This window comes from Gekko japonicus, unplaced genomic scaffold, assembly GCF_001447785.1.
Source record: "Gekko japonicus isolate JY-2015 unplaced genomic scaffold, Gekko_japonicus_V1.1 scaffold43, whole genome shotgun sequence".
Lineage (NCBI taxonomy): Eukaryota > Metazoa > Chordata > Lepidosauria > Squamata > Gekkonidae > Gekko > Gekko japonicus.
Window position 1 is genome coordinate 1,296,982 of NW_015173123.1, and position 14,757 is coordinate 1,311,738.

A 14,757-nucleotide genomic window follows, 5' to 3' on the forward strand; every position below is an offset into this window, starting at 1 on the left:
GCCCCCGCCACCCCCGGTGGCCCCCGTGGTCCAGGCCCCACAGGCCGCCCCCGCCACCCCCCGGAGGCCCCCGTGGTCCAGGCCCCACAGGCCACCCCCACCCCTGTGGGCAGGGGGCGTGCCGCTGGGCATGGCCCGGGGGCAGGCCGTGGCTCCGTGGGTAGGGGGCGTGCCGCCGGGCGGGGCCCAGGGGCAAGCCGTGGCTCCGTGGGTAGGGGGCGTGGCGCTGGGCGCGGCCCGGGGCCATACCCTGCGGACACCAGCAGCCAGGAATCAGGGGACACTGGGAGGCCAAGCCGGAAAAGGAAGAAGACAGAGCTGTTCTCCCCCACACAGTAGGGTGGGGGCCGTGTGGGACCAACGAAGGGTGGCTGCGAGAGTGCGCCGGCCCATTACCCCCTGGTCACGCAGGGACCATCTGCCCACCCTTGGCCACCATCTCCCTCAGGGGTGGGTGTCCTCTGTGTACCGGTGCCTTGCCAAATAAAGTGCCCTACGATAAAGCTTCAGGTGTCGTCACCTCAATCCATGGGGGGAGGTGGGGAAGGCGCGGGGAAGGATGGGCCACACACCACGCAGACACCACGTGTCATGGAAATAACTTTATACCCTGACAACCCCAACCATAAACAACAACAACATGAGCAACAACAAGAAGATCAGAAACAAGGCAACCCATGAACTCAGCCCGAACTCTCCCCATCTCCCTCAACCCCCTGTCCTCAGCCCACAGTGGGTCCGGCGGAATGGCCTGATGCGGGCCCTCCGCCTCATCAGAGGTCATCTCCTCTGTCTCCGCCTGGGACAGGCCCTCCCCATACGCCTCCCCCTCACGTTCGACTGCGCGTCCTCTGGGAACAGCTAGTGGCAGCGGCGGATGGGCCCTCCGTCGCTCCTGCTCCTCTCTGCGCTGCTCCTGGAGGGCCCCGTCCAGACGCAGCTCTATGAAGAGGCGGCGCAGCTCTGCCAACTGCCGGTCATGCCGTTCCACTGAGGGCAAAACAAGACAGGTACCACGACATCAGTGGCATTACCGCAGTGACCTCCATGCATAGGGCCGGACACAGTAACCAGGATGGCCACCCCAAGCCACCCACGCATTCCATGCCCACAGACACCTGGGCCATGGGCCCACACCACGACACCCACGTCCCATCCGGCATCAGCCACCTGGGGGCCGACCCGCTCCTGGCTGTGTCGTACCCACCTGACACGTGTAGGCCCTGCAGTGCCGCCTCCACGGTGGTGAGCTGTCGGGCCAGATCTCCCCCACGTGCTGGTGATGAGGGCTGATGGGACGGCCCTGCCCCTGCAGGGACAGGACACCCAGTCATGCTCCATCCCTCTGCCGTGTGCACCAAGGGCCCTGCAGGGACTACACACCCATGCACCGACAATGCGGCCTCCACCAGGTCCCCAGGGGGGTTGACGTACCTGGATCGCACTCAGGGGCCGAATTGATGACCACGGTGGACCCGGCCGTGGCCACTGCTGCCTCCTCCTCCTCCGCCTGGCCACCTGCTGGAAAGACCACAGCTGTCATGCGGCATGCCGGACCTTGGGAGGCTGGTGTGTCAATGCGGCCCGTTGAGGGGGAGGCCCCAGGGGACCACCAGTGCGGCCCCTGAGACACATGGGTCCCGTGTCCATCCATGTGGACATGGGCGACGGGTGTGGCTGCCTCTAGGTCATAGAGTGCCCTGAGGAGGCACTCTACCTCCTCAGGGAGCCATAGCACACCCCTCGTTGGAAACGCCATGGCTCTGAATGCTGGTTCGGGGCCACTGCTGACTGCGCATGGGCCGTTCTGCGTTATGTCGCCTTTCGCAGGAGCGCAAGGCGACGCTCGCGCATGCGCGTTGGAGCGCTTTTCCGAAACCCTCCGTAAGTGACCTCGGGCGGGGGGTGGGCTGGACGGCTCGCTCAGCTCCCGGTAGGACGTAGCTGCAGGGACGGCGCGGAGACGTGCGCTCCAGGGCTGAGGGGACGAGTGACTGAGGGGGCGGCAGGGTTAGAGGGCCTGGACACGGGAAGGGGGATGGCGTGAGCTGCCTGTCAATGGTGTGTGGTGGGCCCTCCGTTGTGTTCCGTTGGCCGGCGCCCCTGCTGTGCTACTGGGCCCAACGTCTGGTCACTGCCAGCGGGTGCCAGTGGCCATTGGTTGGGGGGCCTTTGTCCCCCTAGGGTCTCCTGACTCTCCTCCACAGCCATGTGTTCAAGGCCTCGCGCACCCGCTCGCCTGCGGCGTCTGCTGTATGCGGGTCCGGGTCGAGGGGGGCCAACTCTGCGTCCGCAAGTGCCCTTCGTTCCTCCTCGGTGAACACTTCTGACACTGCATGGCCGCGGTCCTCGCACAAATTGTGCAGGATGCAACAGGCTGCGGCGACTGGACTGACATTCCTCAGCTCAACCGGCACCTCCAGTAGCAGGCACCGCCACCGTGCCTTCAGGCGGCCGAAGGCTCGCTCTACCACATTCCGCACCCGGCCGTGCACCTTGTTGAAGTGCGCCTGCTGTGCATTGAGGTGGCCTTTGTAGGGAGGGATGAGCCAGCGTCGCAGGGGGTATGCTGCATCCGCCACTATGAGTGGCGGCACCGGGACCCCCTCGATTGTGCGGGTGGGGTTACCGGGCACGTAGACTCCCGCTTCCATTCTGGCCATGATGTTCGACCGCAGAAGAAGGTGTGCGTCATGACTTTGGCCACTTTGGCCGACCACGCTGTCCATGAAACGGCCCACATTGTCCACGGTGCCCTGCAGGAGTACTGAGGTGCAGTTCTTGCGGTTCATGTAGAGGTGGGCCAGGTGGACAGGTACTCGCACACGGATGTGGCAACCGTCCATTGCGCCAACGCACTGCGGGAAGCCCTTGGCGGCGAAGGACCTCATTACCTATGATGGACACACAGAGAGTGACTGCTCTCGCACACACTTGGGACCCGGGGGGGCTACTGCGAGGGATGCCACCTCCCCTGGTGCTGGTCCTCTATCTCCCTGCCACCTCCCCCTGCCCACGGAGCTGCCTCTCAATCTTTCCCCCTCCCCATACCCTCCTGTCTGCACCCTATCTGGGTTTCGTAGGTACACCTGTCTGCGGTGGAGCTGCTCTGAGATTGCCCATGTCACCTCCATCACAATGCCAGCCACGGTGGATTGCGCGAGACCAAACTGCTGGCCAATGGTTCTGTAGGACATGATGTTGCCCATCCACCACACACCGACTGCGACACGTTCCTCCACTGACACGGGTTCACGCATCTCCGTACACTGTTGCTGCAGTGTGTCCCGGAGGGCATCCACCAGCCACATGAATGTGGACCTGCGATTAGAAGTTGACATGGTACTGCCTTTATCCGGGTCCGGCCGTCACGGCAGCAACCCTATCCCTCTGTTCTGACAATAGTGGCCGCGGTCTCGCTTGTGGCCCCCATGCCATGGACGGCCGCCTGGCCCTGACATACACCCTCAGCATGTTACCTGGACATCCTGAAGTGCTCCAGTCACTGCTCGTCTCCCCAGACATGGGTGACGAAGGTTTCCCACCATTCCTTGGCTCATGGGTACACCCACCAGTGGCGGCTAGGACACTGCGCTGAGAGACGGATGAGCTGAAGTGTCTGTCTTCCTCTGCGGCTCTTCCACCGCCTACTGCACCGTAGTCCGCTACCTAGCTGTGTGGTGGCGATGGCCGTCCTCTGTCTCCTGCCTGCACCCATGTCCCCCGTCCCCTGTAGGCAGGCTTGCTGCATCTGGAGGGCCGCTGTGGCCACTGTCGCGCAGATGGTTAGGGTGGCTGTGCTGTGGTATCCCCCCTCCCCCTCCATTGCCTGTCCGTCGGACCTTTCTTGGGGTCTGGTGGCGTCCGTTGACCTCTCCGTTCAACCCAGCTCCCAGCTTCCGCATTCCCGTGATGGACTGCCGGTTTCCGTTCGTGCGCAATGGTGGGGCCACGCACTCCCGCCTTCTCGCTCTTGCGCATGCGTGAAATTCGTTAACAAAAAAGAATTGTTCCGTTTGCCACGGAAGCGGCGCCTGGCGATTGCTGATCTGATCGCGCGGCGCCGCTTCCGTGCCGCGCTGTAAGCTCCTCGTGTGATCGGAACCTCCCCCCTTGCCACGGTACCTTGACGGGACCTCGCCGGAGCATCTGCTCATGCTACCACGCGTTTCTTAGCCCTGGGACAAACTGCCGCGCTTCCCCCCCGCATTTTCCTAGCCGTGTGACCGCAGCCATAGAGAAGCAATAATAATAGTAAAGAGAATTACTACTTAAAAGCCCGTGTTAGTAATGAGGGCAATAGAAATCCAGGAAGTATTTGAAACAAGAAGATCTTCAGCAGAAGGGCAGGGACAGTGGGAGGGCCTGGCAATACTGCCTTGGAGAGATGGTTCCACCAGGTGGGTGCCCCAGCCATGGCACCCCCTGCTTTGTGCCTAAAGGACGGCACATTAGATCTGAAGATACTGGGAAGAATGCGCAGGAGGGAGTTGGTCCGTTTAACGCCCCTGGACTTTTTTTTTGTTTTTCTGAAATGGCATCTGTAGATGGACTACTTACTCTTCTGAAGAAGTTTGGTTAGAAAGTGAAATGTCTATCAGGGCCCTTCGGGTCTGAATATGTATGCCTTATAGAGCGATCAGCCCCGTCTACTGGAAATTGCTGCCTTTTTCATGAGGAACGTTTAGCTTTGCCCTTATTCCACCTTGTCACCCGCGTGATGGATGATCTGAGCCCAAATGGTAATAGTGGCTGTTTGTACCTTGCCAGCAAAGTCACTACTGAGCTAATTTCTCTGCAGGAATCTCCAGGGGATGACCTCTTTATGTTTTTGTCCTAGCCAGGAGGACTCATGCCAAGGTGTGCCTCCCATCTTTCATTCCTTTGCAACTGATTTTCTCTTTTCTAGATTCAAGACCGGCCAGATCAACGGAGACCTGCTGATATACCACGTCTTGTTAACTTTGAAGCCATACTATGCCAAGCCATATGAGATTGTGGTGGATCTCACTCACGCCGGACCCAGCAACCGTTTCAAAACAGACTTCCTTTCCAAGTGGTTCGTGGTGTTCCCAGGGTTTGCTTACGAAAATGTCTCTGCAGTTTACATCTACAACTGCAACTCGTGGGTGAGGGAGTACACCAAGTACCATGAGAGACTCCTGACAGGCCTCAAAGGCAGCAAGAGGCTTATCTTCATTGACTCTCCTGGGAAACTGGCGGAGCACATCGAGCATGAGCAGCAGAAACTTCCGGCTGCCACCTTGGCCTTGGAAGAAGACCTCAAGGTGTTCCACAACGCTCTCAAGCTGGCCCACAAGGATACCAAAGTTTCTATCAAAGTGAGTCCTGTGTGATGCTGCACCTTTCCCTCCATGTATCATCAGGGTGTGTGGACACTGTGACTGCGTTGTGCAAGTATTGGCTGCAGAATTCCCTGCCCTCTTTTCTAAATTATGTTTTTATTTTGGAAAAAACAAATCTAAATGCTAATATGTATCCTACTGCTCTGCTGTGCAAAGTTAGATATATTCCTCCACCCGAAGGAGCCGACCTTCCAACTTAAGTGGCTCTTCCTCCAACAGATAATACCTGCCACTCAGTGCTTAGAGTAGCCAAAATGTACTTGAATATTCATTGCTTCATTTGCCCCATAGTCTTTCTGCCGAGTAAAATGTTAAAAAGACAGAACAATAGAATGGGAATTCTCTGAAACCATAAAGATAGCCTCTTTGGCACCCGATGGACTCAGTGTTCTGCCTTCAGTTTATAATATAAATCAATAATATTTAGCCAGCTATCTGTATGAACAATACATCAGTCTAAAAAAATTTGTAATGTCTTCAACCCTAGAACTCTTTTGTTGAGTTTCCCACCCTCAAGATTAAGAAACCGAGGCTGTGTCTACTTTGTGATCCTGTTTCCATTTCTGCCCCAAGAGACCCAGAAAATCATGCCCTTTCTGCTAATAGGCTTGCCAAGTCCCCCCGCCCCAGAGGCCCGTTCCCCGCCGCCAGCGGATTGGGCCCCGGGGGGAGCTCCACCCCAACGTGCGTGTCACTCTATGGTTTTCCCTCGGATGGTCGTGGCCCCGCCCCCAGTGTGCCCGGCGTCGTCACATCACTTCCGGGTGACGTGTGTGCAGCACGCGCTCGCGAGCTCCAGACGCCAGCCGGGAGTCCCCCGCTGCGGCGCAACACCCGACTTGGCAACCCTATCTGCTAATGACCTCATACAAATAACTGGACCTTTAAAAAAACCCAACAGTTTTCTTTAATTTAAAAGAATTTAAATGTTAAAATCAGAGATAATTGCTTAAAGATATTATTTACAGATGTTATTATATGCTTAGTTGACTGGCGAAAGTGTTGGTGGGTTCATCTAATCTTTGCCGGCGATGTAAGAATCAAAGAAGGCTCCTTTGGACATAAAATGTTGGAAATGCCAAGTGAAACTGATAACATAATTCAAGTTGCAAAATATTAGGTGTTAACTTGGAAATGTCTCCATTATCATATTTATTAGGATATTGTTCTAGAAAGAAGTATGAAGGCCGACCATATCTTTTGAGACATATACTCATGTCGGCCAAGATGTTACTCAGCATTGGAAAAAACAAACTTTGTCAAGCATGGAACCTTGGTTACACAGAATCTGGCATGCCCTGGTAATAAATAAACTGTCAGTTCTCAGAGGAAAAGCATTCAGTAACAGGGACATCTAGATTTTATTCACACAGTGCTGGTTACTGTTTATTCAGTACTGGAATAGAAGGTTTCCCAATAAGGATGTCAGAAAAGAAGTTTGTGTGTTGATATAATTAGTTACAGTTTATATATATATTGAGAGAATTTTAGTTATATGAAAAGATATTGTGGTGAGTGTGCAATGTATATATTTAAACAATTTAATTTTTGTCAGTAAAGAAAATGAGAGAGAAAAATGTGATAATCTGAATCTAAAGTAAAGGCTACAATAATAGGCTTGAAGGTGTATGGGCAATGCCTGGTAGAATCTTGAAAGGTTGGGGGCCCTCAAGTGGGATTTGCATTCGAGGCATGTCAATTGCAGCGCCTCCCCCTGCTTTCCAGTCCTGGAAGAAAAATAAAATCTGCAAGGCAAACTGTGAAAATGATCACAGTTGTGTGCAGGTTTCAGGATTCCCTTTTTATCAGTGAGGAATTTGTGGTGCATTTGCCCAGAGTTTAGGCGCAGTGGGCAGCATGGCCGCAGTCCCAGCATGGTTTGCTTCTGTTCCAGAGCTGGCCCTGACTCCTGAGCCAGACGTGGGTCTTGGGCAGGTCCCCCCCCTCCTGGCTTCACTATGCGTCTCTTCCGCATTCCTCCTTTTGTATCCCTCTAATAACACAAGCTCATCATCTTCTCCTTTTCATCAGGACTTGTAACTGGGGCTGCAGTGTCCACGCCAGTTATTAAATGTGGATGGGTGAAAAAGATACCGCTGCATGGTGTGTGTAATGGCCTGTTGCGTCTTTCTCCTGCAGGAGGGATGGCATCTGAATTTTCTAAATAACCTTATAAAAATTGAACAAAGGAATATATAAACATGTTGAGAGTTAACTGATGTGGGATTCCTGCTTTTAATAGTAGAAAAGAGTAAGACCTTAAAGAGTAACAAAATTTGTGGTAGGGTATGAGCTTTCGTAGTGAGCAGTGACTACAGGTACAGGTAGACTAACACGGCTACCCATCTTCATCTGTTTTCTGCTTTTAATGTTGGGGGAGAGAAAATAGTGCGGATCCCAAAACGTAGAGTCCTTTTTGAAAAAAGTCTTGAAAAGTCCAGTAAATTGGGTCCGATTCAAAATGTTTAGGAACTACTACCTTAATCTCTTTAAGGGAACTATAGTATGTGATCCTGTTTTGTGCTTTTTTCCCTGTACAAATTAAATCCTTTTCTTTTTCTTTTCCTCCCTTTATGCAGGTTGGTTCTACTGCCGTCCAAGTAACTTCTGCAGAGCGCACAAGAGTCCTGGGCCAGACTGTCTTCTTGAATGATATTTACTATGCCTCTGAAATAGAAGAGATTTGCCTGGTGGATGAGAACCAGTTCACCTTAACCATTGCCAACCAAGGCACCCCTCTCACCTTCATGCACCAGGAGTGTGAAGCCATCGTCCAGTCCATCATTCACATACGGACACGGTGGGAGCTGTCACAGCCAGACTCCATCCCACAGCACACAAAAATCCGCCCCAAGGACGTGCCAGGAACGCTGCTGAACATTGCGCTGCTCAATCTGGGAAGCTCAGACCCAAGTCTACGGTACGGATCCCTTCACTTCTCCTGAGTATCTGTTACAGGAGCTGTTTTCCTTAAGGACTGTCTCGGGTATCCTCTGGTGATTCTGAGGCTTGGCCACCTGCACATCCGGGAGAGTACCTCTTCTGGTGCACAGGCAGGATCTGACACCAGTGGGAAGGACTTCTGCTTCCACCTTCAGAGGAGCCCTATCCGGCTTGCAGGCAGCAGCTGTTGTGGTCTGCTCATAGCAGAACGCAGCAGCAAGGTCTCTAAAGGGACAGAGGCACACAGCTTGGCTAACCAGGAGCCTTGTTCAAGGAACACAGGAACTGTTGTTCCTTACTCCAGCCTGGAGGGTGACACCGTGGCACTGTATGTGTTGCTGGGCATGTGCAGTGGTTTCCTGAACCAGCCTAGTAATCACTGCTGGCATCTTGCTGGAAGGGGGATTGGCAGGGGGCACTCCCCCCCCCCCCCCCCGCCTGAAACGCCAGGTCCAATCACAGCACTATGACTAATGCAGGGGAGGGCAGGCTGTCTGAGGCAGCTCTGCTTTCGGAACTGGTGGGGCAGATTGCCTCATGCACAGCCTTGTCTGTATATGTTGATGACCCTCCGCCGCTCACCCCCTGTCCGCCCAGGGGTTCAATTTGGGGTCTGTGTGCTGATTTGCATGGCAGCTCAGGTTGGAACGGCACCTGTATCAGCCTAGCCATACAAGCCCTAATTAGTGCCAGAAAAATACCGGTCTTCTTTGGTTAGTATTTAAGCCAAATAAAGATCAGAGAATCTGATCAGCTACCAGTACAGCTGAGCCTGAATAAAGCCGCTTCCCCCCGGCTTTTATTTGAGTATAGTCAGCTGCACCAAATGGCTGCAGGAGGAGCCAGACCAGGATGAGCCGGGGTAGCAGGAGCTGAGAGCTTAAACTTAAACTGGCTCCTCTTCCAGGAGAAGCCCTCCCAGCCAGGTCTTTGTGCAGCAGGGAGAGACCTCCCCGCTGCAAGTAGATCCTGGGGCCAGCTTCTCCTGCGGTGGGGTCTAAACTACGCTGCAGGAGAATCCAAGCCAGCCCCAGGGGTGGGCTGGCTTTTTTTGTTTTAAATTGGGTATTTTTCTTCTCGGGTGTATTGGACCCGAAAAAAATTGGGGTTTCCAAAACATCCTGGATCCAAATACCATACCAGCAGGGGTCTTTTGGAGCCGGAGTGCTGCTCTGGGAGCTCAGGTGCCGGAGGCGGTGGCAGCAAGCCCCGCCCCCAGCTCCCTGCACTGTGGCCCCCTGCCGCCTCCCCGGGCCAGCGCCGGAGCGCTGTGGCCCTGGGAGGTCAGAAGAGGCCCCCCTGCCGCCTCCCAGGACCAGCGCCGGAGCGCTGTGGCCCTGGGAAGCCAGAAGACACACCCCCGCCACCTCCCGGGGTAAGTGAGGGATCCGTGGGGGGTAACGGAGGCTTGATTGGGGGGGGGAGAGCCTCCTCCCATCTCTTTGCCCTTTTTCTTTCCCTCTTCCTTCCCCTTTCCTTTTCTTTCCCTCCTTTTCTTTCTCTCTTTACTTTCTTTCCCTCTTTCCTTCCTTCTTTTCTTCTCTCTACTCTCTCTCTCTTTCCTTCCCTCTTTCCTCCTTCTGTGGCCCAACTCTAGTGAGAAGGGGTTTAAACTTTAAACCCCTTCTCTCTTCGCTCCCCCCCCCCCAGGGAAGGGGAGGCTTTTGAATATGCCTCTCCCCCCCCCTTTTGCTTTCCCTTCTGACATCACTTCCGGTAAAGTCAGGGGGTGTTGCATATGCTAATGAGCTATTATGCTAATCGCCTAGTAGCTCATTAGCATACCGTATGTTAATGAGCTCCTGCAGCTCTTTTTCTAGGAAAAGACCCCTGCATACCAGTATTGGGGTCCAGGATTTTTCAGAACAACTAGTGGGTTGGGGGGGGGTTGCCTACCCCTTATGGCAACTTGAGAGAGAGGCTTTTCTGAAATACCTTCAGAACTGTGGAATTCCCTTCCAAAGGGAGGCGCATGTTGGTTGCTCATTGATACACCAAGTCACAGCTGCTCTTTTAGGATCTCTCTGTTGCCTTGAAATGGGTAGCTGCCCCTGTTACTCTTCTTTGCTGCTGCTTTGTGATTTTAGTCTGTGTTTTGTGTCCTTGTCAATCTCTTTTGAAGATTTTAATGGAAAGGTGGGAAACAAAGTATTTTAGTAATGCAAGAAAAAAAGTAGAAGATCTGAAAGTAACTCTGAACTTAATTTTGTGAAATTGTTTTCTGAGGATAGCTTTTGCAGGTTGCCCCGAGGAAACATTTTTTTAAAATGCATCCCGTATTCTTTGTTGCAGGTCCGCAGCCTATAATCTTCTCTGTGCCTTAACCTGTACCTTTAATTTAAAGATAGAGGGCCAGTTACTGGAGACTTCGGGTCTGTGTATCCCTGCCAACAACACCCTTTTTATTGTCTCTATCAGTAAGACCCTGGCAGCTAACGAACCACACCTTACCCTAGAGTTTCTGGAAGAATGCATTTCTGGATTCAGCAAATCTAGTAAGTAGAGTTGCTTTGTTTCTTCTCCATCGCAATCTGTGACGAAACTGGCTTTCGAGTGTGTATGTAAAAGACAAAACAGAATTATACTATTCATGATTACTTACTGCTTTGAAATCATAGATATACCCAGACTTCATCAAAACCTTACACTGTTAGCAGCCATAATACAAATAGCCTCTCAAAGGAAATCAAAAGAGCATATTTTCATTAGAAACCAGTTCTGTAGCTTCGGGGAAGTGATGCTTATAAAAACAATTACTTCACAAACTGGCCACATGGTATTTACTTTCGCATCTGAAGCTTTCATGGAGCCCTGAACTCCGTACGTTAACTGTGTGACCTTTATATAAGCCCTGGTGATCCCACAAGAAACAATATTGGGACTAGATCTATTCACTTTGTTCATAAATAATCTGGAATTAAGGGGTGAGCAGTATAAATTTACAGATAATACCAAATAATTCAAGCCAATGAAAACCGCAGCAGATTATGAAAAGTCCCAAAAGAATCTCTCCAGATTGGATGAGTAGAGTAACAACGTGGGAAAGGAAGTGCACTGGAAAGGTGATGCACACTGGAATTAAATGTTTATGTGCTGATGGAGTTTGAACTGGCTGAGCCATGGAAAGAGATCTTGAAGTTACAGTAAGTAACTCGCTGAAAATGTTAACTCACATGGTATTTACTTTCGCATCTGAAGCTTTCATGGAGCCCTGAACTCCGTACGTTAACTGTGTGACCTTTATATAAGGAGGTGTGAAAACGGCAGGCTTCGTTCTGGGTATTGTTAGGAAAGTGATTGAAAATAAAACAACCAGTATTGTAATGTCCTGTGTAGTTCCATAGTGTGGCTTCATTTGGAATGCTGTGTGTACAGTGCTGGTCATTATGTCTCAATAAGGGCATTTCAGAGTTGAGAAAAGTACAGGGGAGGGCAGCCAAGAAGACCGAGGGATTGGAATGCCTCTCCTACAAGTAAAGGCTAAAGAGCCTGGTGCTTTTAAGTTTAGGGAGACAGCACCTAATGGGGGATGTGAGAGAGGTTTATAAAATTATACATGGGGTGGAGAAGATGACTAGAGAGCTTTTTGTCCCAGACCCATAATAGTAGAATGATGGGGCACCTGATGATGTTGATGGGCAATGGATTAAAAGATAAAAAGAAAATTATTTACTCAGTAAGTAATTAAATTGTGAACTTTGCTGCCACAAGCGTGGATGGCTTTAAAATGGGATTAGTCAGAGTCATGGCAGAGTGGCTGCTAGCCACCATGACCAAAAGACCTCTGAATTCCAGGGCCAAGAGGCAACGTCAGAGGAAGGCCTCGGCCTCTGTGACCTGTGTGTTGGCCTACCAGAGGAACTGGTTGGCCCATGTGTGAGACAGGATGCTGGACTACGTGGACCAGTGTTCCCCCTAAGCCATGAGGTCCTGTGAGCAAAAATCCTACTTTGTGAGCTCCTAGCATCAAAGTTGTGAGCAAGCGATTTGGCCACTGCATCAATTAGTTAGCTCTGGAGCCCTCCTTCCTGAGCTAGGACAAAAATATGCGAGCCGGAGGCTAGAAAACTGTGAGCTATCTCACACTAACTCAGCTTAGAGGGAACACTGACGTGGACCCTCAGTGGTCTGATCCAGTAGGCACCTCTTACCATCTTACATAATGCCAGCACTGAAAGAAATATATAATTGTTTTGTTCGTGTTTATAATGAAATGCTTAAGTATGTGTTATGGAAAGACTGATTGCTGTGATTTCAAGGTGCATAATTTTCTGCCATGCTGTTCTTTCTCCAGCAGTTGTTCTCTTATTCCTGTTAATGCTCCTGCTGACCAGTAGTTGCCAGTCCACCCTGTCCTTGAAGAATGTTTTTCTGAGCATGTCCATTCCTTTCATTTCTGTCTTCTATGAGCTTTCCTTAAAAAAAAAAAGTCCTCCTTCCTGTTGAAGTCTTTGTTTTGTTGATGTGGTTTGCAATTATAAGATTTTCTCCCAGCATTTCTGTAGCTTTGTGAAAACGCAAATAGCATATGTTTTTAAAGTTCCAGTTTTGTTAGCAAAGTCATAAACTGAGGCATCTCATGGAATTTTTTGGTTTAGCCTCCTCCTCCTGTGTGGGCGGGTTTCATTAACAAGGTAACCAGCAGCCTGCTGATAGGTGCCTCTTTTCTGATGTCACTGCCCGTTCTGTGTGCTGATCCGTAGGCCTAGTGGAGGGCTCTGGTGCCAGGCAGTGTCAAGAGACAGACAGACAGCAGCCTGGTGGTGCCCAGTGCCAAGCCGAGATCACGTCATTGGAAATACTTTGAGCACTCTGTCATTGCTGGTGGCTGCTTTTAGGGAAACTTCACTCCACTCCAAAAAAAGAAAGAAACAAAGAAAAGAAATGTGAAAGATAACATTTCTTTTAAAACAAATGTTTAGTCTTTTTAACGCTCGCAATCCTTCTGCTGGAATGTAGGAAAGTGATACGCTTCCAGGAGACAATTTAAAATTTAAGTGAGTTTTTCCATCTTCCTTGAATAAAATTATCACATCACAGATTATCAAGTCCAAAGTACAGAGTAATTCGAAATCCAGCTCTTACAATGGACATATCCTCCTGAGCTCGGGGCTGTTGGCTTTGCTTATGTACAAACACACATATGTAGATTGCTGGTAACTTATTATTTCATTCTCTTGAAGGTCCTTTCTTCAGCAAATGCATCCATCTGTTTCCCCATTTAGGATTAGTCTTCCTCAATGGGCATGTGAAATAGCTTAAAAGCTTTTCAGAGAGAATTCCTGTACATAGTGACAGAACACATTGGTAAAACGCCTATCATTGGCTCAACTTAATTCTCATACACTCTCTCTCTCTCTCTCTCTCTCTCTCTCTCTCTCTCTCTCTTAGCAGTAAGCACACAGTTATGTACATACTTAAATTCGGACACTGGTCCATGAACAGATAACATGGATCTGAGCCTGCTTTGCGGGGAGGGCGGGGTACAAATTTAATAAATAAATAAATCTATCTTGAAATCTGAGAAAAGACCCAGGTTTGCAGAAAAGTCTGAAATCGGAAAAACAAACAAAAACAACCCACAAAACATTAGGGTTTATATTACACACACACCTACTAGAAGCAATGCCTATAGCTTTAAGAAACAAACACGCTCAGTGACTGTTATCACTGTTGCTAAGCAGCCATAACAGTATTGCCAGCCTACAAGCCTTGGTTTTTGTCAGTAAAAGGCAGGGAGAGGGGGCAAGGCTTTTCCAGGGCTTTTGACCTTTGGCAGGAGGGTTCCTCAGGGCCAGGAATCTCAGCAGCCACTGAGTGACTTTTTACCGCATGACTTTCATGACTCATCCAGGCCAGGCTGCTTGCTACTATTCAACTGCAGCCACCCCCCAGAAGCCATCCACTTCACAAAAGCTATGTGTCATAGTGGTTTGAGTTTCAGACTAGGATCTGGGAGATCCAGGTTTAAATCTTTGCTGTGCCATGGAACTTTACTTATCTACCTCACAGATTTGTTGTGAGGATGAAATGGAGGATAGGAGAAAGATATAAGCTGCTTTGGGTTCTCATTGAGAAAGGTGGGGTATAAATGAAGTAAATAAAAATAGCTGAAGATGGAAGGGGGAAGATATAAGGTTGGTTGGTCGATGGGTGGAAAGGAGAAAGGTGTAAGCAGGGAAAAATGAGGATGTGGGGACTGTCAGGAGAAGGAAAGGGAGATACAGGGGAAAGTGAGGTGCCCCACAACGATCCTTGTGAGTTCCCCACTGCACAACTGGGCATGGCTGCTGGCACCACACATGGCTTTTCCAGGAATAGGCTATTGGGGACTGAAGCAGTGAAAGTGAAGACAGGGGGACAGATAAAGGTAGGCTGGCTGGTAGGTGGGAAGGAGAAAAAGAAGCAGGAAAAGGGGAAAGGCTATTGGGGTTTTCAGGGCAGGGAA

General features: G+C 50.8%; 1 protein-coding gene across 1 annotated transcript in view; it reads left to right on the top strand.

The window, feature by feature from the left end:
- NF1 (neurofibromin 1) overlaps positions 1 to 14,757 on the top strand; it is a 306,134-nt gene that overhangs the window by 204,412 nt on the left and 86,965 nt on the right. Inside the window, exons 37-39 of the mRNA XM_015421915.1 lie at positions 4,910 to 5,342; positions 7,946 to 8,286; positions 10,602 to 10,804. Coding sequence (XP_015277401.1) covers positions 4,910 to 5,342; positions 7,946 to 8,286; positions 10,602 to 10,804 — 977 coding nt within the window. The remainder of the gene's footprint in view (positions 1 to 4,909; positions 5,343 to 7,945; positions 8,287 to 10,601; positions 10,805 to 14,757) is intronic.